General features: G+C 40.8%; 1 protein-coding gene across 2 annotated transcripts in view; it reads left to right on the forward strand.

Annotated features, from left to right (window-relative positions):
• MYO1D (myosin ID) overlaps positions 1–23,652 on the forward strand; it is a 162,161-nt gene that overhangs the window by 25,188 nt on the left and 113,321 nt on the right. For both annotated transcript variants that reach the window (XM_050911627.1, XM_050911626.1), the window contains exons 2-11: positions 12,068–12,276; positions 13,138–13,231; positions 13,979–14,144; positions 15,729–15,782; positions 16,711–16,806; positions 17,906–18,022; positions 19,285–19,488; positions 20,660–20,805; positions 20,888–21,002; positions 21,716–21,886. In XM_050911627.1, coding sequence (XP_050767584.1) covers positions 12,068–12,276; positions 13,138–13,231; positions 13,979–14,144; positions 15,729–15,782; positions 16,711–16,806; positions 17,906–18,022; positions 19,285–19,488; positions 20,660–20,805; positions 20,888–21,002; positions 21,716–21,886 — 1,372 coding nt within the window. The remainder of the gene's footprint in view (positions 1–12,067; positions 12,277–13,137; positions 13,232–13,978; positions 14,145–15,728; positions 15,783–16,710; positions 16,807–17,905; positions 18,023–19,284; positions 19,489–20,659; positions 20,806–20,887; positions 21,003–21,715; positions 21,887–23,652) is intronic.

The raw sequence follows: 23,652 nt of genomic DNA on the forward strand, positions 1-23,652 counted from the left end.
TGTACTCCAGTTAAAAGGCCAAAGAATGGGTGCTCAAGATGAGTGTAGATAGGAAGTGTCAAATTCCTTTGTTCTCTTTCTCAAAGGACAAAGATGCGAACAGGAAATAACTAAGCTTTATTTCTTTTCCTGTAAGTCTCTCTTAAATATATTCAGGAGGAAGAGAGTAATTTCATAAATACATTCCACTCTCCTTTTGACAAAACCAGGATTTGTAGTAATTTTGTTGGCACCGCATGAAAGCGCTGTGAATGAAACACTTGAACCCTGTCCTTTTCTGCAAGTCCATCAAACCATTTCATTGTATCCCAAAGCTATAGATGGATTTTCTTACTGGATTGTATAAGTGATCATTTTATTCATCAGATTCAGTTCAAAGAGCAGGCCAGAAGAGCGTGTGCAATATTTGCTAGGAGGAGCCTTGTGTAAATATGAACCTTAAAAGTTAGTTTTACGTATATATATAAAAATAAATATATATTAAAAAAATAAAAAGGCCATGAAAATACTATACGCAGTGTGGATTTGAATGTGTACACACAGAGTAATGTAGTAGCGACTATTGCATTACAATATATTAAATATTTAAAATGCAAGTAATAAGGTTTATATATGTTGTGTGTTTAAATTCTTTCATTAATAGGTGTGGAAAACAATGTTGTGCTTGAGCCAGATCTGAAGAGAATTTCTTTAGATAACAAAAGGCCACTTTGGGGTGAGGATGTCAGCTTTGCTGCTGCTTCTCATCGGATAAGCCTGCATTTTACATGGGTTTTACAGAACTGAAGTCATGATACGTGTGTGCTGATATATAGTGGTTGACAGTTGTATTCCCCTATGGATTGCTAGTAGACACCTAAATGTATGGATTGCTGATGCCTTCCAAATAATAAAGCAACATATTTTGAGAAACTTGAAGCACTCCGTTGTTTTCAGAAGTCCTTGGAAAACTGGCAATAGGTCCATTTCCCTCATTTGTTATAGCATGCTGGAGGATGATCGCTAAGTGTGTTGGGGAGCTGATATGTGAACATTTCTAAGTTTATAATTATTAGTAATTCAGTAAGATTTATATTATTCCAACTGCGCAAGTATTGATGAGATATCCGATCATCTCTTCTGCAGGAGGGATGAATGTGAGAAGGATAACACAAATCTCTTAACTTAAAAAACATAGAAAAATAACATAGAAAATATTTTTTCCATCTAATAGCTGATTTCATATATATTTTTAAAAGGTTTAAAGAGATTGACAGTTTGTGACTGACAGACTTGTTGATTCAAAGTGTATTTCTTTGTGTTTCGTTGCAGTATGTTGCTGTTCTGCAAGGGCTTAGCAGCTGGTTGCTCACAGGAGGAAAAGAGAAACATAGCTGCATTTGGAGGAGGATGTGTCAGCTCTGAACTGTTAATTAAACTGATTTCTAAAAAAAAATTAAATAAGGCTGATAGCAAAATTAATTTGAAAACCTGTGTTGCTATTACTGGAAATAACAATTACTTTCAGCCATTCCTTGAAGCTGCAACATGTATGTCATAGCCATGGAGTAATGTTGTTTGGAAGGGACCTGTGGAGGCCATTGCATCTAACGCCCTGCTTTAAACTGGGCCAACTGCTTTGTTACTCGTGTTGAAAATGAATGTGATAATCCTGGAAATCGGCAGCGGTGCAGTTTCACTCTGTGCTGCTGGTTTTGAGTGTGTAATAGACCTGCCAAAGCTGAGAGTATGCACTTGACCACCACTCCAGGCTAAAACTGTGCTTGCAGTAAAAAATTAGTGCCTGAAAACTTTGTTATCAAACTTTTTGATAAACAGTGTAACATTGTTCTGACTTTTGGTGATTGTCACTAATGCTCATTACCTAACAAACGATACTTTACAGAAGTAGGAGCGTGCCTGCATTCTTAGGCTGATATGTCGTCTGAAAAGATACTGTTTTAAATAATTTCACAGAACTCTGAACTCCACTGGCCTAGAATTAAAAATGCGACAGCATGGTCAAAGTCATCTGGGCTTGTGGAAGATGAGTTGTAGATATTTTACAGGTTATCTGCATATTAATTGAGTGGTATTTGTGCTGTCTCACAATATTATTTGAATAGTCTTTCAGCTTCTGAGTGGGAGCTATCTTGACAGAAAAAATATGTAAAATCTAAAGGAAGTAAATGAACACAATCTTTCCGGTGATAATTTAAAATGATAAAACAAGCAGCATGTAAATCAAGTAATCTGTTTTAATAATCAAACCATTTAAGTCCTTTTCCATATTGCTAATGTTCCCCTCGCATTATCATTGTTTAACAACTCAGTACAGTTGGCATTTAGAAATTCACTCCTTTTGCAATGAATGATGAATGCATAAATAACAGCACTCCTACTGCTCAGATGTTTTTCCGTTCAAAGCATGTGAAGTGAAGTACTTAAGACTGTTATGCAAATTCGTTTGCTTATCTTGCCTGTCCTACCCTGCACTTCCACAAGGATGTTTGAAGAGTCCCCTGTATCGTTCCTTCTCCTCTTCCCTTTTTGCAGTTGTCCTTTCAGTGAGAGGGGAAAAAGATCCTGATCTGCCAGGTCAGTCACACTCATGACTTTGACTGAAAGCACTACACTTGGTTGTAGTAAAAAAACCCCCTTTATTTCTAAATCAAACTTCCTGAAAAATATTAGTTGCTCTTTAATTGGAAGAACAAACCTTGAGTATTTACTAGGCCTTTTCAGCACTGATACGCATACTTAATCTCGTTTCTATAGGACTTGAGGGTTTGGCTTCCAGGGCACCAGCTGCTCGATTCTTGCTAACAGGGCAGAGACTGAGAGACGGTGAAGAGGGGATTTCACTGCAGTTCTGGTTCAGATTGCCATTGGGTAACATGAAGCTTTTCCAATACAAAACAGAAAATACAAGAAAAAAAGTCCCACAACAAACCTGAGCCAAATCTATGACCAAAAAGTGGGAAGGTTTTCCTGACTAGACATGCTTTCAAGGAAGCAGGAGGAAAAGTCCTTTCTTTCAACCTGAATAGTTAGTGGACATATTGTGTTGAAACATACTTGCTTTGTGATTTGCAAACTTAGTTTTCCACTCCATTGCTTTTGGCTCTTTCTTCACCTTAGCTGGCTGAAGTTGTCGGTATCTGTCCCGCAGGGAATGGTGTCAGTGATAATCTGGACTTGGGGTGGCCGAGATCACGGCTGTCCATCGTTGTCCCTTCAGCAGACGTGGCAGAAGGGAATCTTTGGCAAAGGAGCTGGATGGGCAGCTGTAGGTGGAATATCTTCATCTGCTGCTTTGAGACTCAGCAGTTTGTCTGCCGAAGCCCTTAGTTGGTAATCTAATGTACTGCTAGGACAGTTTACGAGCCAAAACCACAAGAGCTGTGTTAAGTCACAATATGCTGTAAAACACATAAATGCCTAAAGAAGTCTGCCTGCTTTCATGGCCAGAAAACAAACAGTCCTGTTTAAGAACTACGTACTCAATATTTGTGTTTAGGTGAGATGGTGCAGATCACTGTAACAACTCTAAAAGAAACGCTAATTGTGCAGAAACATAAGTTATATTTGTGCATTATTTGCATATTTTGCATTATTTTTGCATGATTTGCGTGGCCTGTGTTAGTATAAGTAAGGCATCTAATTTTATTTTAGATCTAACGTTCCAAAGGACTAAGTAAGCCTTTTGGAGTGCTTGCAGATGGTGTACTGTATCTTAATACTGCAAGATGATTCTTGGGTTTTTTGAGTCCTGTATCAAAACAATGCTGTATTCAGGAGACTCCAGCAGCGTTCACAGATCAGCACTGGGCACGAGCTTAACAAACGCAGAATATTCCTTTACAGCAGAACAATGAAGCATCTGAACATCAGCATCTCATGGCCAGCTGACTGCAGAAGGAGTCTCCAAGCATCTACAAAGAAAACCTGTGAAATACTGTGATTGTACCTTGGCACCTAGGCTTGTGGAATAGAGGTGTAGTTAGACATCAGTACAAAGTTCTGTTAATGGTGCAGTGTATACAGCAAATTGGGAAGGTGGTATAGTATACCATATACGTGTAAGAAAGAGGTGGCTTAGAAAATAAGGTTGAAAGTCATCATCCGTACAGTTGCTGATGTGGCTTCAGGTTATGTTTGTTTATACAAGGATGCTGCTCTATCTTGGTCATGAGCAGCGACGTGAATGGTTTTTCATTCCTGAAGTTACTGGAGAAGTTAGGAGGAAGTAACAGGGTATCAGTCATGGTCTTTGTTTTCCTGCAAGTTTCTTGATCTTTCTGTTGGGCTGCAGGATTTTATAGTTCCTTCAGCATCCCTTGAAAGAAAGGTTGTTATTCAGAAGTATAAGTTAGTCCTTGCCGGGACACTATTCAGACAAACATTGCAGAATTCATGCACCACTGAACCAGGGGGATGGAATCAGACGGTATCTTCTGCATGATGCACATCTGTCCATCCACCAGTCATTAGTCTGGCTTTTGCCTTTTGTGCTGCAGTTTTGTCCACTGATATATTTGAAAGTAGCGTACCCTTTAACACAGTGATGTATAATCGGATGAGCAAAGCTGAATTCCCAAAATTGAAGGCTGAGACAATCATGGTGTGGCAGGTTACAGTTAATATGGACATGGGGTTTGGAAAGAGGGGGTGGTGAATGAAGGTAAAGCATCTTTTTTTTTTAAGTACCTGAATGCTGTCACATCAGAGTGGAAGGAACATAATGGATCATGAAGTCAGTTGCTGGTCAGTGCAGGAAGCCAGATCTTCTAAACACATCCATAAAATGAGTTCAGCAATATCCAGCAGGGCTCACTAGTCCTCGCAGCTTCTGTTGAAATGCTCTTCCAGGACTGCTCCCTTGACAGCGAGCTTTCGGTTTCAAGCCTGTGTTGGCCAGGGTAAGTCCATTCCCATTTTTCTTTTGTATGGGCCTGTGTAGTTTTTTGTTTTTTAGTTCTTCTGGCTACCTGGCAAGATGCTGTTCATCTACCGATGTATTTATAGAGTGATTACTTCCACCTTTTCCTCCTACTCAGTAGTTTTATGAGTCTTATGCATTTAAGTTAGTTCTCTTGCATGACAAGCTCTAGGCTCTTCTGCACACATGCTCTCGTTGACTTCACATGTGATATGAGCAGATAGAAGAACCTACCTGGCTTTTGAGCTTTCTTTTTCTTTTTACTATCCTTTTATAGATTATGTGCTTTTATTTGACAGATTAAAAAGTTAGAGATTATGGGTAGATGGCTGTCTCTGGTTTGTTGCTATCTCAAGCCTGTTCTACTCTTTCCTGGTTAGATATAGGATCATAGGATAATTCAGCCTCAGGAGGTCATTCAGGGCAACCTCCTGCTCAAAGCAGAGTAATATGATTACTGCATGAGGATTTTACAGTGTTCCAGCCAGACTTTTCACATGGAAAGTGAGAGTGTGTTTTACTGTTCTACACAGAGAAATCAAGAGCAAGCTTCTTTCCTCTACCTGTGCTCAATAGCAACTTCCTCATGTGTGGATTGGGATAAAACCACAAAGCATTATGTTGTCCCTGGAAGCTTTTCCAAGAACTTCCTTTTGTCTCATTATCTATTTCAAGTCTCCTTGTGCCTTCTGCTATGCTTCTAGAAATGTAAAAAGAGTATGCAGTGCTTCCCTGCTGCAGGAGAGACAGCTCAGTCTGTCTGACGCAAATAGAAATGAAAGTTCAGTGACTCCCTATGTTTAGTGGTTTGGCATTTTTTCAGTGCAAGGTTAGTACTTTAACTTCATGTTTGAGAGGGATTTTAATATTATTCCCATTTTTAGCTAGCTACATTTCACAGTTTTAGCCTTTATTCAGCGTTCATTAGCACTAGCTTAGCAACCATCTTCCCTTTTCCTTTCCCCCGACCTTACCTTGTGGGTTTGCAAAGCTGCGTAGATGACTCAAGGGTCAGCTGTGTTGAAGCTGAATCAGCCTTGTCAAATTACAGTCAGTTTGCTTAAATATTGGTTTGTTGAGGAAGATGTGGCACCAGTCACTCAGAGTTTACTGTTTTCTTTTGAAAAAAATTACATCATTACAAAGGACTCTTTTAACCTTATTTCCAAAGCTGACTGTGAAAATTGCAGATGAATGAAGTATTCCTCACCCTGCCCTTTCTGCTCCCTCTGTACAGGAAAGGAGTGGTGCAGAATGCGCACTGAACGGCATTTCCTATTTTGTTAAACTGGCAACATCTGAAAACTGAATCCATGCAGGACAACTGCAAGCAAAATTTTCACCTGCACATTAAATGAACTTAAATTCAAGTTTTTCTGGCCCTCAGGATGGATCAAAACGTTGTAGACGTGCATATTCAGAATCGTGACAGACTTGGATTGTTTTCCTAGCGCAGGGAGGTAATACTGGACAGTTTTTTGGTCTGTTTTTCCAAGTGCGGCAGGAATATTTTAGCTATAGTTCTGCCAATGCAAATCCTGTTTATCTGAGTTCTCTTGTCATGAGGATGATTTGCTATAATACAGTTTATGAGCAATTTACTGAAAGACTTGAAAGTCATTCTTTCCTGCTTGACAGCTGAGTTTATTTTGAGATTTACCTAAAATAAAGTCTTTAAGTAGCTCTGAATTCTCAGTAGAGAGATCTGGTATCACATACAAAAGGCACAATTGTCTGACACACACGGGTGAAGTGTGCTTAAGCAAAGTCATCTTACTTCCCAAAGCATGAGAAGAATAGTTGTTCCTTTGTGTCAGTGCAGCTGGCTATACATTCTTGCATTTAAAAACAGGTAAGTATGATTTCACTGCCAGAAGTCTACTTAAATTCCCTTCCTTAGCGAACACATCCTAAAGGCCCATCCTTGACTATCCATGTACATCTCGTCATGAACACAAGTTTCAATTAAATGCCTTCATGTGTGTTTGCAATGAGAATGGAGTCAAAGCCTGCAGTAATGGATTTTTAATGTATATATTTGGTGGTAAAAAATAACTAAGACCTATGACCCCCTTTGGGGGAATAACCCAAATCACGGGGTGTTTGCAGCAGGAAAAGGAGTTGTCCCTCTTCTGCATGCCAGAGGTGTGCAGCTGCTAGATCATTCTTCTTCCCATGCACAAAGGAGGAAGGAAGAAAAAGCAGTATGCTCATACTAAATATGTCAGTTTGTTTGTGCTTTGGAGTTAATGACTAAGTTGGAAATAGGTAATAGTTTGAAACCATCAGCTTTTATTCTTTTAACCTTCAGTGGTACTAGGTTAGCTGTTGACTATCTAGCGCAGGCTGATGCATCTGTAGCACTCCTGTATCTGTCCTGAATTATTTGCTTTTGCCTTTTTTTGTTAACGTTTCCTTTACTTTAAGCCACTGGCTGTACAGTTAAACTGGAAGTCTGTCTTCAGTTGATGGCTGTGTTGTGACGACTTGTCATGAAGTCGTTCTGTTTCTGGAGCATCTCTGTAGCATCAGGGAGCGGGAAGGGGTGAGACCAAGGAGCTTTACTGAGCACCTGCTAACGTGGGAAAGCTTTAGTGTGTCTGCGTGTATGTAAAGCAGAATATGATGTCAATCTGTGATCAATGGTGAGAAAGGAGTAGTTCCAGATGAAAGAAGGTCTTTTCCCAGGAGAAAATGATCCATAATACCAATGGCTACACTTCTTAAAGGAACAGAAAATGAGACGAGCGGTGACTTGACATGATTTTTCCAGCAGTTGCTCTGTTCCTCAGATATTAGGCAGATGGAGGAAAAGACTGGCAAAATGTCTTTCTGAGGAGCCGTTTCACACCTCAGCGAAGCCCAGCCTGTGATCTCACTGCAAACGGATCCCCTGGTAGCTGGCATAGGTTATCTCAGAAAGTATGCTGAATTCTAGAAATAGCAATAAGCCTGCAGAGTGCTGCCTGCTGTCTGTGATCCCGACAAGTTTCTGTTTATCTTTCGGTACAGAGGAGTTACCATGTAAATGATTAATTAGAAATTCCCTTTATAATTTGAATTGCAGCATTTGGAGTGGCGACTGCATGGTAGGGTGCCTTTGTGTAACGGTCTGCGTTCTGCAGATGTTGTTTTGGAGTATGGGTTCCAAGTCTTGCCAACTAACTCTTTTCTTTATTTGTACTGAGTGCATTTGAAGTTGCATCATTTCCTCGGTAAGAACAGTTTTATTTTTGACTGGAGTGTTTGTCAGGTGGGAGAAATCCTAAATGTGAGTGCTCTCTGGTGGCGAAGATTGCTGCTTCAGTTTTCTGATTTCTGCAGTGTGTTTTCCAATGGCAATTGGATGTGAACATAGGATGTCTGGACTTAGGGATATTTTTTTTTTTTCAACTCCCTTCCCTAAAAATAAAAACTATAAAACAAAGTAAGAGCCTTTTTCTTGCCTTGGCAGTCTTCTTTCCTAGACAATAATTTCTATCCCTTTAAATGATTTATAGTCTGTGACTTACTGGTTTATGCTTTCTCATTATCAATTGATGTTTTAACAAGGTAATAAAAACTAGTATAAAAACTTCTCATGAAAGAGCTGATGTTCCTCATCAAAATAGTCGCAGTATTTAATCATTGTGTGTTTTCTTTTTGGCTGCTGAGCTAGGGGAAGATTCAGAACATATTGTTACAGAAATTATTCAAATGGAATCATTACAGGGAAATCTTTTCTCCTCAAAGTTGCAGCACAAGATGATGTGATTTTCATGATACATACAAAACAAGGTTTGACCGTGGGGGTGTCGACCCCCAGGAGTAGGGACAGGGGTTCCTTTTATCAAGTGTGCTGTAGATTGCTTTTAACAACAAAAATACAGTTCTACGTGTTATACACTTGGTACTAAAATGATTACGCCGTCCTTTATGTTGATGAGCTTTCCCTTGATGGAGTGCAATGCCTCAATTGATGAGCCTTTCTGAAAAGCGCTGGATAGCTTTGTCGTCTGGTTTTGTGACCTTGCCTTGCAGAAGAATAGCAAATTTAACACAGCTTGTACCTCCCAGTTTGGACTGCCGTCGTTGGTTGTTTTCTTAAGTTTTCATGAGTTCTTCTTGGGCAAGGAAAACCACGAATCTCACACCGAAGCAATGCAGCTAGGAAAACAGCCACTGCTGTTCTTGGCCTGCTGCTGTGCTGAGCTGCGCTGTCTGATGAAAAGAGGCTTTATCAGCAAGGAGGGGCAAGGAGCAACAGCTCCTTTTAGGAACATCTAAGCACAGCTCTGGAATTTTAACTCCGGTGCTAAGAAGTAAAAAAAAAAAAAAAATGAACAGAGAGGTAAACGGGGATGTCAGTTGTTCATAAACTCCATCTCCTTAAAGCCAGGCTTGAGAGATGCCCATTTGTCAAGCCCGGAGATGGATCCTTCTCCCTCATCTCCATCTGCCTTTTGCCACAGAGATTGAAGACACAATTTGTCAGAGTCTAGTAAAACCTTTTAAAACTTGACTTCGAGGCCAAATGTGAGATCTGTCGTCTAAGCCCGGAGCTGTCGGGGAAGCAAGCAGGTGGTATGTCAAACTGCTGTATGTGTCAGCGTCACAGCGGTACCACCTCCAAAGCCGAGCTGTGCCCTGGTCGAGGGGGCTCCCCCGGCAGAGGCCAGTCTGTACGTTCTGCTTACGAGGCAGCTGGGGACACTGAACTGTCAAGGGAGGAAACTTAAACTGTGCTCTGCTACTGAAAGTTTACATAATTCATTACTTAAGGAAGAGGTCAAAGTATTGGGTACTGTGATGGTGACGGCATGACACTTCAGTAGGGATGTCCTTTTTCCCCCCCCCCCCCTTCTCGGCAGCTAAAACAAACCAGCTTAACCTCTCTGTGCTGACCATGAACCCTCCGGCCGTGCATCTGGCAGTACAGTGGGGCTTAAAACCTCATCCAGAAACTGCTGTATCTTTATTTTTATCATTAATAGTGCCTTCAGCGGTGGTTATGTTCCTGCTGTGCAGTGACTTTTGGAGAGCAGTCTATATGTTCTCCATTGGGCAACTTGTCTTTTTTGGATGGCCCAGCTCCAAAAAGATGGCAAGGATTCTGCTGATTTTGATGTCCTTGTAATAGCTTCCATTACATATGTATGTCCAAGTGTGATTTGATCTCCTTAACAGAAGCAGTGTTATGTGTGTTTGGTTTTTTTTAACCTCTCCTATGTATATGTAGAGTCCCTTGTGCTCCTGAGAGGGCAGAAGACGAGCAGCCTGGTGCTATACGATCTCTTTGCACTCACGTGTGTCTTGCATGTTTAGTATCTTACAACTACCACAATCGCCAGCTGCTTTGTGCTTCAGAGAATTAAAATTAGGAATAGCAAATGACAAGGACTGAGTGCAGGAGGCTTCCTGTGTACCTTTGTCTTCTGGTTTCCCAGTGAATAAACTGCTTTTTTTTAAGAATTAGGCTATGATTCTGTATTTCATACCAAGCTTGTGTGACCGTTGTTTAGTGGTGTTGCCTGTGTGTTATCCCACATTTTTGTTGAGATAGTTAGCTGCTGAGCTGTAGTTGGTATTGCTAGTTATAGTGGCCTTACATTTTCTAAAACATTTTTGGTAGCTTTCAAACAGCATATATCTCTAAAATATAAAATATCTTTGCATTTTAAGCTCACTATTGTTTTGGGAAATGCATATCAGGACTACTTTCAGTTAAAACTGAATGCGGGAACAAAAAGACGTTTTGCAATTCTTGCGTCTTTTTAGTGAAGTATTTCTGGAAGAAGCTGCAATTAGAGGCAAAATCACTTTTAGAAAGTGGAACGCTGGTTGCTAGATTATATTTCTTGAGTTTTATTACACCTGCTAAAAACTAACACTGCCAAGATGCTGCAGAAAATTCTAAAATGAACAATAGAAAATGTCAAGCCTGTCACCACATGGGGGTGGTAATAAATTCAATAGAGTAATGCTAGAATTTGTGCCGGAGTCCGTCAAGGATTAGGAAGGCCCTGGCACTCTATAGAGGTGGTGTGGTGCCATCTAACGTTGTAAGGTTTAAATACAGGGTGCAGACAGGTATTGAACGGTAGAAATGCCATAGTTTGCATGTTGATCTCTAAATCTGCTGTCGTCCTTTCTCCTCCTGAGAAGCAAATGCTGTATGAATTCTTCAGCTGTTAATCTGAAATTCCTTCTGTGCTTTTCTGCTAGATAACTTGCGATAAAATGTGGATTTCTTTGGAAACATCTTTTAACTTAAACACTTTTTTTTTTTTTTAAACAAAGGTCAAGTTATTTTCTGTCTTGTTTGCAGAAAGAATACTAAGGACTAGGTAGGGTTTACGAAAGGTGTAGTTTAGGGTTGTTTTCACATGTTCTTAAAAAGCTTTCACTTCTGGTTTAGCAGCAGTGATGATATCAAAGTGCCTTCTAGCAAAAAGGATGGAGTGGAAGATAATTGCTGAAGCTGAAAGGCTGTAATTTGCTTCTTGGCTTGTATCTTTGTTTCCTTTCTTGCAAATGTGAGTGGCTTCAAAACTTCTGCTTCTCTGGCCTGAGCTGGGTTATGGACAACTGTAGAATGTGAAAAAAGAATTTGCCTTTAAATCCCCTTTGTGAAGCAGATTATATAAGCTCATCACAAACTCATGTTTACTTATTGTCAATTGTAGAAACAGAAACAGTAAATTATATTAACTTAAATCTTCTAAAAAATTTCTTAGAAACATTTGTTTCTGGCAGCATGTTAATGGCAACAGAAATACCTGAATATGCAGAAAGCAGGCTTGATTGCTTCAGCAAAGCAGAAGTTTGCTATACTCAGAAATATAGTCAGTGTTTGTACCTCAGTAATCTGATCAGTCATGCATCTGTAAGTGAAATAGCAGTAGAAATTTCCTGTGTAGGTGGTAAGATTCAAAGCTAGCCCTAGTTCTTAGTCCTTGTAACATCAGGTCTCTACGTAATATGCTACCATGCCATCTGGGCCACACTGGTCAGATAATGTCCGTAGTCAATGTTTTATTATAATGTTTCAGTACGATGATGGATTGAAGAGTTCACCTGATGAGATGGGCAACTTGCTTGGAAGACATATTCTGAATCTCTGTGTTTGACTAATTCCCTTTCTCCCTGTTGTCTCATCCTGGGTAGGTTTGAAAAAGGACGGATTTATACATTTATTGGGGAGGTGGTCGTTTCCATGAATCCTTACAAAAACTTGAACATCTATGGGCGTGACATGATTGAGCAGTACAAAGGAAGGGAATTGTACGAGAGGCCTCCTCACCTCTTTGCAATTGCTGATGCCGCTTACAAAGCGATGAAGAGGCGATCAAAAGACACCTGTATTGTAATATCAGGTAAGCTGAAAGAGCCTTTCATTATGATGAACGCTTGATCTTTGTGAAACTCTAGGCAGAAGAAGAATAATGATTTGGCTAATGACAGCATTTTATAAAAGAAAACTTCATTAATCTTAAAACTGTTTATTTGCATTTGAATCCGTGTGTGGAGACCTTGACAATTATTTCATATCTAATTCAAGAGCTGGTGTCAGTCATTAGCTTAATCTGTGTATGCAAAGTGATAACTTGAACATGAGTCCTCTGCTTGCTCTGCCTGTGTGAATGGAGATCAGTGAGAACAGGGTTCCTGTCTCTCTCTAGAGAACTGCTGATTTTTGTCCCTTAGATGACTGGCCGATGTTTTGTTCTCTGTTTTGATGGCAGGACTGATTGCTTGTCGTGGCTCTAACAGTGGGAGCAGGGCTTGTACCATGAATGGTCGCTATCTGGATCCTGGCACTTCGTTTGCTTGATGTTCCCGTGCTTTAGCAGCTCTGAAAAGCGAGAGACCCGAGATGGTGTGCTGAACAGTAGCCTCTTGTATTGCAGTTCCCGGCACTGCTGCTAGCCAAGCCTCTGCATGCCAGTCTTTCTCCTCTAACAATATTCCTTTTGATCCTCTGTGTGCCAGGCCTTTTACCGACCTGTGAAATCTTACATCATAACTGCTTCTAAGTCAGCATAGCAGCAACAACCAGGCAGGGTTATGGCTATATTTAGAAAATGTTCAAAGTGCATGCAAATAAGGTTGCTTTAAAAAAAAAAAACACTAACAAAACCCGCAGACACTGTTGGGGTAGAATTAAGATATACTGTTCAGTGATTTGCTGTGCTGTTTTTGATCTGTTGTGTCACCTTTTGTATTTATGCCCTCAGGTGAAAGCGGGGCTGGGAAAACTGAGGCCAGTAAATATATTATGCAGTACATAGCAGCCATTACCAACCCTGGTCAGAGGGCTGAGGTGGAAAGGTAAGGGCTTTGCAGAAAAATAGTGAAATTGTTTTGTTTACGGATCTGTTTCTATGGACTGTGTAGCACCATGTTATTAGATGGTCACTTGTACTAATTATATGCTGATTTTTACAGCATTTACCTAACTTCTTTGGATACTACTCTGGGAATTTTGCAATACTGATAGCTAAAGTCATGTAGAAAAGTTTATTTTGAAAGTTTGAATATAAAAACAGTATCTAGAAATCATGTTTCCTGTGGCAAATTGCCTGAAATATGTGTGTGTTAGAATAGCATGTTGAGTGCAAGGAGCTATTCCATGACCTTTCAGGCTGGCACGCTCCTGAATTGCAAAATGTGCTTGTCAGTCCTAGAGTAAAAGTTTTTGAGCAAAAAATGTGGCTTTCTGCTGAAACAGACTTAATACCTACCCCGACAAAAATTTTGAAAATGACTTGCAAAAGAGTTCATGAAATTGGTTTCAAAACTTACATATGTAAAGAAACTGAATTTTTGATGCTATTTTCAGTGGGAGAATCTGGTATTTGGTTTACATTTGCTCGGCTCTAAGGAACATTGCCAAAAGCTCCCAGCTGATTTCCCATGGGATTGCTAATGTCATAGACATCTGCTCAAATATGTCATCAAAGAGCATATCTGCTGTTATTAAATTCTTCTCGAGAAATGCCTGTGAAAAAAGTTCCATGGTTTGAGTATACAGGTCTGGACTTGCTCTGTTCTCTTTTCCATTTATCTGTACTACAGAGTGAAGAACATACTGCTGAAATCCAACTGTGTGTTAGAGGCCTTTGGCAATGCCAAAACAAACCGTAATGACAATTCCAGCAGGTTTGGAAAATATATGGATATCAACTTTGATTTTAAAGGAGACCCAATAGGTGGGCATATCAATAATTACTTACTAGAAAAGGTAAGCCACCCTCAATTTTAGAGTTAGAGGCTTTTGTGTAGTTACTTTTGTAATATGTGCTTTGCCATTAGAAAGCGTTCCTTTCAAACGTGGTATGTTAACAGGTGACATACGAGGGCATAGAATCTCATCAAATCTAGGGCTTAATTTTTCTTCAAGAGTTAGTATGAGTAACTGAAATGCTGCTGAAGCACTGGCAGTGCCCTGTTACTTTAACACCACTGTCAGAGCTCACCACATAAGGGGCTAGCGTTACGCAAAAGCTTATGTGCATATAGGTGTACGTACTTTGTATCCAGAATAAAAACTGAGATTAACGTCTGCAAAACTCCTTCTTTATAAGTTCCACATTGAGATCTCACTGGTGAATAAAAGAAGATATCTAGGTCCGTAAGTAGCAACGGTGTGCTTGAGAAGTGTTATTCTGGAATAATGCCACAACCTTGTGTGATCTTTTAGTAACTTGGTTTATATATATTCCAAGTGATCCTGAGCATAACTTTTTTTTTCCGTGTCATTAAGTGGTGGCTGAAAACACTGGAATATGTAAAACTCTGTAGAGAAACTGGGCATGATCTATTAACAGTTCTCATTATGTGAGACACACGTCTGGTTTTAATTTATATGTTTGACCACATCTGCTAACATGCTTTTTTGTTTGTGTTTTTTACTTTTCTCTTATTTCCCTGGAGTCTATTTTCAGAATAAACACTTTATTTTAAAAAACAAAACAACAAAACCAAACATTTAACATGTGATACTTTCATGCAAAAAAGAGAGGGGGGGCTGCAGCTGCAGTGACTTAAATCCTGATCATTTATTTCATATTCTTGACTTCTACCAAGTTAAATTTGTTTCCATTTTGAAGGCAGTTGAGGTTCTGGTACGAACACAAACAGTTAACAGGCAGTGACTTTCCAGTGCAGCAGGAACACGTGCCTTGTCACTCTCCAAAGTTCAAACTGGTAGCATAAAATAAGGATATGTTGCTTGTTGACTGAATTTCTGCTGCATTTAACCTTTTTTTTTTTTTTTTTTTTTTTTTTTTGGTGCTGTCTTACACTGATTTGGAATGAGTGCTCTGAAGATGGAGCATCGCTTGCTCCCTAAAACAAAGCCCTTGTGTTAGAGCAGAGCGCTCACTTGTGCAGTGGCTGGGTGCTGTTGGTCAGCCTGTCCTGGGGTTGTAGAAGTGGTTACTATAAGGCCCTAACTATGTCCCATGGAGCATTTGTTTGTAGTCACAGAGTCCTGGTTTTCGTTTCCAGTGATTAAATAACTCTTAAACTAAAATGACGTTTTATTTGACTGTTCCATGAAAGCAATTCTGCAGTTGCCACATGGGATTCCTGGTTGGAAGTCGGACATTGCAGCTGTTATGCAAGCTGGTCTTTTTGATTATAGATTTCGAACTCCATGGTCATGCCTAGCTAATAGCGTTCATAACAGACTTATTGTAAGATAAGATTAGTCTGGAGGTGTCCTAGCAGTGGTGAACCGATGCATCGGTGTCTAAGGGGAGGTGCTGGGGAAGCAGGCCATCCACATCCAGAAATACCTATCTTTGTATTTTGTTCCCCACAGTCTCGTGTGATTGTGCAACAGCCGGGAGAACGAAGCTTTCATTCTTTTTACCAGGTTCGTATTCGTTTGCTGAAACAAATGACTTTTCTCAAGTTTCCCAGACATGATAGGCAAAGCTTACACCCTCTTGTGTGTTTTGCAAAGGGTTCCCTTGTTGATGCATCTTGGGTGATCTTAGGTTCTTTAGCTCTTTGAAGAGGCCTGGTCTGGGGAAGGAGCATGGGAAGATTTATTTTTTTCTACCCTCCAGTCCCATATTAACACATTTGTAAACTTAAAAGGAGGCTAACTAAACAAATATGGTAGAATATTGGACTTTGACTCACTGTTTTATTTGTAATAAGTCTAATCTCTCTATTTTCTCTTGAGGCCTTTAGTCCATGTGGAAGTAATTTTATGACACCAAGTTGACTTTCTTTTTTTGGAGGGGGTTCTTTTTAATGTCTTCCATATTGTATGGCGGTTCCCTTGTGTGTCCTTTGGGGGAAATGGTTGGCCTATTAGTATAACCTTTATTCTCAGTTTTGCAGTGAGGGAAACGTAGGTTTGTTTATTTTTTCCCCACTTACTCAGTACTCCATGATGGCATGTTAGCACCTTTCTCATGAATGTGTCATTTCCGTCGTGGAAAGTCTCGGTATATAGCAGAGAAGGTAAATGTGCCTGCCAAGACACATCTGTGGCATGTCACAGATGTAAACATGTCTAGTCTGTGAAGAGGTTCAGGCTTGTTTTCTAAACAATTGTGTCACTCAAAAGGACAGTCATTTGGGCGACCTCTTTCTGGTGGTCAGAGCCCGACAACGATGCAGACTGTGTATTTTGCACATGTGCTTGTGACTCCAGATACTGTAGCTGATTCTTCTGTAGCAGTAAGTTAATGTTTTTATGATTTTGCTTGTCAAGCAGATGAATAAGAAACAGAAAAAGGAAGGATTTTATTTTTTTTCATTCACCGTTTCTTAAAATACTCTTTGTACAGCTTCTCCAGGGGGGTTCTGACCAGATGTTACGTTCTCTACATCTTCAGAAGGATGCATCTGCGTACAACTATATCTGTCCTGGAGCACAGATAAAGGTGAGGGTGTTGTCAGTGAGTTAGAGGTAACTTGTCTTAAAATTGTAAATGCTTCTTGAAATACTTAAAGTACTGCTGAGCTAGCAGAAGCTGAGACCAACATTTATGGGATGAATATGGGAAGGTGACACCGATGTGCTATTTTTAATGGAGTTTCTGGCCCTAGAAGACAAAGCATACATGTACTTGTGCATACTACATTTGTGTCTGCTTATAAAAAGCAATAAAATGTAGTAGGAGAGACATCACCTTTGTTAATAAATGCAGGCATAGATATTTGACCCGTTACCAGTGACAGACTTTTCATGCTTCATAATGGGTGACTTAAGCTGCTTTCTGGACCAAAAAGCCATAAGGACTCATTTTTTTACAGTAGGACCTTTTAAGTTACTGAAGCATTCATTCTTCATATCTGACTTACCCTCAAGGGAGCCTTGAGCAGGAAAGAAGGGAACAAACCCATAAAGCTTTTTAGGACAACAAGATCCAGAACACTTTAAATACGTCTGGAGTTGTCCCTAGTGTTGTCCCTCTGAAGCAGGGTCCAGACAAAAGGCTCCCTGATTTCCTAATTGTTTTCTTGAGATGCTCTTTGGCAAACCAACCCACAGACCTTCTTAGATGCCTTATCAGTTTCTCTGGAAATCTGCAGTGAAAACAAACCCAGATGATTGGGAGGGGAGGGAGGCAGAGGCTCATCTTGAGAAAGATGGTGACCAGAAATTTACTGCTGGTGCTCTGCAGCTTCTCCTCAGAGGGTCTGTGACTGCACTACTTGTAACTGTTGTTCTGATTTTTTTATGAATCACTTGTACTCTTTTTCACAATAAATTCCACTGGGAAAGTACTGAACTGTTTAATCGTGCTGTGATGGACTTCTCTGTCTCATTGCTGCTAGTATACATGTGTGTCCAATGCGGGGTTCAGCATACAAGCATACGGTATGGCATTAGAATAAGTTGAGAAATCTCATGACAGTGTCTTGCATCTGAAAAATAACAAAGTACATATCTATTTCCCATGGGCTTGCAAAATCTTTGGTTTCTCACAGTGGACTTCCATTAAGCCCCTCATGTCCCAAACATCTCTTTCCCCTCAGTGTTCCATCAGTGATGGTGCAGAGTTCAAAGCAGTAGCTGATGCCATGAAAGTGATAGGCTTCAAGCAAGAGGAGATTCAGACTGTCTACAAAATTGTGGCAGCTATTCTTCACTTGGTAAGCTCTCTGCCCGCAGGTATGAGTAGGCTGTTCTTCAGGAGGGGTCCGGCAGTATACGTGTGCTTCCAGCAGGTCTAATTTTCTTGCTGCAGAAGCAGTTGGAAGATCTGTTGGCTGGAAAAGTGTATACAGTTTACAGCTTCCAGTGGTGAGTGAAATTCCTTGATGGAATAGGACATTGCGGTAATGATGGGAGATCACATTTATTCCTGCATATTCCAGATCCCCAAACAGACATACCACTAAGTACTGGGAGCTGTTAAATGTTCTGAAAAGGAATTGTTTGGGTTTGGCAGTGAGGGGGTAGGGAGCTCTCGCCTTGCTATCCTTCTGTTCCCTTTTGCCCTCGCACTCGCCATCACCACTGTGGTTTTGCTGGAGGGATGGTACGTCACTTCATGGTGGAGGCCTGAGCGCAGCCGGATGCAGGAGACCTTAATTCTCCATATTCTGATGCTAAAGAAATCCTTCCTTCACCCGTATTCTCCTGGGACCCACAGAGCCTCCTCCCCTGTGCAGTGTCCCTGTAGCTCAACTCTTATGTTGGCTTGAGGAGAGAGGCACTGCAGGTGGGCAGGAGGAGGGTGGCAAAGAAAACTGCAGCTTTTTCCCAATTCTTTCTCCTCCTTGGGATAGTTGTGCCCCAGAGCTGGGGAAGGAATGGAGGCAGAGCAGAGTCAGGCCAGGCAGGCAGGATGGGAGACCACCCACTCCTGCAGACAATGCAGCGGTATTGCTACTTAATCCTGGCTCTGCAGGTATTCAGTAACAAATCTGTTGTGGTAGTGTGCTGTCCGTCCAGTCCTATTAGCCGTGCTGACTTGTCAGCTTCCCCAGAATATTCACATTACCTTTGTGGGCAATAGCATTACAATAAGAGCTGCAGCCTCGTGTTTCTGTGGCGAGCTGCAGTGAAGATGAAATTCTATATCCAGTGTTTGTATACTTAATGTACTTTCCCATCACTAGACTGAATCCTGAGACAGTGTTTGATTAAACCCCTGGAAGTGTTTGATGTAATTTTTTTTCCAAAAGCTGAGCTGAACACTGAGCAGGAATGCTTTTCTTTGAGTCAGGCTTTGCTGCTTCCACTGATGTTGGAGCTTTGTGGGTACGTGGATATGCAAGGCCCACCCTTCTAATGTGTTAGGAGATTTACCGACTTGAATAGCAGATGGAATGTGGATGAACTTGGGGTGTACTGATTCATATCAATAAAAGACGGATTGAGAAATCTAGTTTCTTGCTACTTATTGCAGGGGAACTTGAAGTTTTCTGTGGATGGTGATACGCCTGTAATAGAAAATGGCAAGGTTGTGTCGATCATCGCAGACTTGCTGTCAACGAAATCTGACATGGTGGAGAAGGCTCTTTTGTTTCGAACTGTAGCTACAGGTCGGGATGTCATTGACAAACAACATACTGAACAAGAAGCCACTTACGGCAGAGATGCCTTTGCAAAAGTGAGTTTAAATTTCCTTTCTCTGCATCCAATTTTGTATGTGACAGTAACTCAGACGCATTTCTTTTGCTTTTGCCTTTTGTTTGAGTTGTACTTGGTGCAGCAAAGAATGGTGATGCCTGAGGAAGGCATTCAATATTGAATTGCCTTCATAATTGCCCATTTTTCAATGCTCAGGTCCCAGTAGGATACCTGGGTGGATCAATAAGTACAGTGCTTGCTGAGACGCGGGAAGTCTGTACTTCATGCGGATTTATTTCTGAATGTATGTGCTCCTGTGTTCTATAGGGGGATTGCAGAGCAGCACCATCCCTACCCTTCCCTGGCTGTGACACAGCGTGCACCACAACCAGCAGTGCCTGCGGCACGTGAAAGAGGGGAGGGAGCTGCAAGCCTCGCTTGCTGGCATCTGCAAAAGGAATACATTGTACAGGGCTGAATATTTTGTGAAATATGATTCTTGACTTCATTTAGCAGTTAAATTCAAAAAGTAGAGAGCGGAACTGGAACATCTAGAACTCAGGTTGGAAACCCAAAGTGCTATCTTTTTTTTTTTTTTTTTTGAAAAGGTGGATACTGATGACAGAAAGAGTGACAATTGTCTTTCCTTTGCTAAGAAATCAAATGATAAGGGAAGAACAGGTGAAGTTATGAAGAGCCTTGATTATTAACTTGACTTTTTTTCCTAAGATTATATGTTTGCACAGCTTCGCAGTACGTTTTGAACATGTAGATTTCAAAGATACCTATGCCTACAGAACATTTTCTTTTTGAAAGGTGAACAGGAATATTTTGCTGCCATTGTGTTCGGTTGTTAGGTTTCTATAACTGACCTCTCACTTGCTCTTCAGTATTGTTAAATAATTCTCAGGAATGGAAGTTATTAGGCAGCTGAAAAGCAGACTGGAATCAGATTAGGGGAACTGCTGTACCTAGTGACCTCACTAGGATTTAGACTTCGTGTAAATGAGTTCTGGAAGAAAGAAAAAAAATATTTTCATAGAATATTTTCTTCATGTCAGTAGCTGTTCACTTTTAGGAGAATGTTATCTGTAGCTTTTGTGTAGTTAGGGCAGCATCTTGAGTTAAGCTTTGGAGCACCACGTGTTGCATTTACCAGAAAGAACTGAGAGAGATGCAGGCAAAATTCCTCCGTATTTGTTTCCTGGCAGGCTATATATGAGCGCCTCTTTTGTTGGATTGTGACACACATCAATGATGTGATTGAAGTGAAGAACTATGACACTACAATACATGGGAAAAACACAGTCATTGGCGTCCTGGATATCTATGGCTTCGAAATATTTGACAATAACAGGTGAGCCACGTTGTTAAAGCATAGTGTTGTGCCTTCTCCTTTCCCAGAAAACTCATCACCTTTTTTTCTTATGTTTTTGCAGTTTTGAGCAATTTTGCATTAATTATTGCAATGAAAAGCTACAGCAGCTCTTTATTCAGCTGGTTCTAAAGCAGGAGCAGGAAGAGTACCAGCGAGAGGGAATTCCCTGGAAACATGTGAGTGATTTGGCAGGGGAGGGAGAGGTCGGTTTGAGGTCAGTGTACCAGCATAAGTCCCAGATCTAAAGTTGCTCCACATGTACGCGCCTGTCGAAGTCGATAGGACATCTGTGTCCATGCCAGCTGTACTGACAGACTTGCTGTCTGGAAATCAGGCTGTGGAAGAAGCTAACCAATTGTCTCACAACATTTCTTTATTTGCCATGGTGCGGGAAAATAAGTGACTCCAGGTCTGAGTTAAAGCATATTGTGGCATCTCTGTGATGCCACACACATCACCGTGTGTTTCTGTTCTGACTGCTTATGTATTTTGTCTAGTTGTAGATATTAAAGTGTAAAAATCTTGAGTTCCTCTGTTCAAATTCGTTTCATAATGCCCAGGACAAGATGCGCAGTTTTCACTGTGGTGACTGTGCACAGTTGAATTTTAAAAGACGTTTTAAAGTGCATTCTGTAGCAGTTGATTTTTAGCAGAGGTCTTGAGATTTGTGAGGTGTTTGAAAAATCACCTCTGCTGTTTAGTGGTAGAAGAGTAGCCTGCTTAATTTTGAATTAGTGATCTGCATATTGAAAACTGATTGCTTCTCCTGTGACTGGTGGGCCTCATTCTCTCTGGCAAACACAGGGTACTGGTCATCAGCGGCCAACACTGGCATGCTCCTTTTTCACTAGCCAAAGTCACAAATAGACTCATTCTTTGTTTTTTACAGATTGATTACTTCAACAATCAGGTCATCGTCGACCTGGTAGAGCAGCAGCACAAAGGGATCATTGCCATTCTGGACGATGCCTGCATGAATGTTGGAAAAGTTACAGATGAGATGTTCCTCGAGGCTCTTAATAACAAGCTAGGGAAGCATGCTCATTTCTCCAGCAGAAAGGTAACGTGCTCCTCTGTACCCTCAAAACTTGCTTCCTTTCCTGTGTGATACCTTTTCTATTTTTTTAGGCCTAATGGAATAAGGAGAAAGACTTGAAGGGTGGCTGGGGTTGGAATCGTTACCATCGAGTATGAAATGAAATGCCTGAGAGCAGCAGCAGCAGCTCCTAACTGGAGAACCAGGCCGTCTGGTCTGGGTTTAGGTCGCGCCTCGGGCGGCCCCGTACCCGGCAGAGGGAGCTAAAGTATGTCCAATGTGAGATCCGTTTTATTCCCGGCATAAAGAAGCGTGAGCTCGTGCCTTGACATATCATGATGTCATCTGTAACCAATCGATGCGCAGTTTCGACCCACGTGACGTTCTTCCCAGGCTGCTCTAATACATAGTGACAGTGAAATTATTCACACTTCTGCTTTATCACAGCACTGTGATTTTTTTTTTCTTTTTTTTTTTCCCCATTGTCATTGGCTACAAAACATGTCCATCTCAGATTGTACCTATGATCATCTAGGCCCCTCGACTTGCTTTGGTTTTGGTACAATGTACGAATTAAAAGGCTTTATTTATTCCTCACTTGGCAGCATATTGAAAACATGGTCACCAGCCTGATTAATTTGAGAATCTTTCACACTGAGTAATCAAATAAGGGCCTTTAATTTATTGGTGTCTCTACTGAGAAATGTTGTTTGAAATACATTGTTCAGCATGCTGGTTTCCCCCCTTCTCCCTCCCACCCCAGTACAATATTTTATGTAGGTCAGAAATACAAAATTAGCATGGTTGTATAAGATATGTGCTAAAGGCTGCCTCCAGGGAGGCTGAATATAAACAATAGATCTGGATGTGGCTTGTCTGGGTAAAGGCTAGAATGAAAATAAAAAAACCACTTTTTCCTCCCAGATGTGGCTTTCCTTAAGTGCCCTTAAGCTGCAGCACACCTGACATCTCCTCTGCTACATGGATCCTAGCTGAGGGAGGGGGAACAGGGAATCTTGCTTTCCACGTTAACCTAGATTTTACCTGCTTAAGCAGCAGATGCATAGCATGTTCTGAGTAAATTTGCCTGAAAACAAGTATTTTCATGAAACTAGTCTGGGTTTCTACATTTTAATGCAAATTGCTTCCTTTAGTAGTACTAATGATTGTGAATAGTGAAGCCTGCGGGGATGGAGTCTTAAATCCTCTGCAGTGGGGCAGTGTGGGAAGCGGTCCACTTTCTGGAGCTGTCTAGTCAATAGACGTAAGCTGGTAGAGAAAGGAGTTCAGGTTCTGTTCTGTCCTTGGTCCTGTGTCTGCTAAGGTGGCATGGTTCCATCACGGAGAGAGCAGGTAGTACTTTGATTCAGTGAGGAAGAGGACTGAATTTCATAAAGTATATGGGAGGCTATAAAATGAAAATTAAAAAAAAAAAAATCTGTTTGAGTCCTTACCTTCAGGAGTCCCTTCACAGCATAAGAAACATTAAAAGAAAATATTGCCAGTTGCAGCATTCCTCAGTAGGGGGTGACATTGTCAGAAAACTGTTTGCACAGACTAAGAGGGAAACAAGGAATACTGATATAAATAATGTTTATGGAGGGTATGATGTATCTTCCTGGCTTGCTGATTTCTAGTTTAAATCAATATAGTCTTAAAAAAATTGACCCATAAAACTCTCGACATCATAATTATTTTTTCCCCGTCTCGCGTCTTTGCAGATGTCCTTTACCACTATCTAAGATATCTTCCTCAGTCCCATCTAGAACTGCTGTAGGAAACCTTGAGCT

Source organism: Gymnogyps californianus, chromosome 28 (genome assembly GCF_018139145.2).
Source record: "Gymnogyps californianus isolate 813 chromosome 28, ASM1813914v2, whole genome shotgun sequence".
Lineage (NCBI taxonomy): Eukaryota > Metazoa > Chordata > Aves > Accipitriformes > Cathartidae > Gymnogyps > Gymnogyps californianus.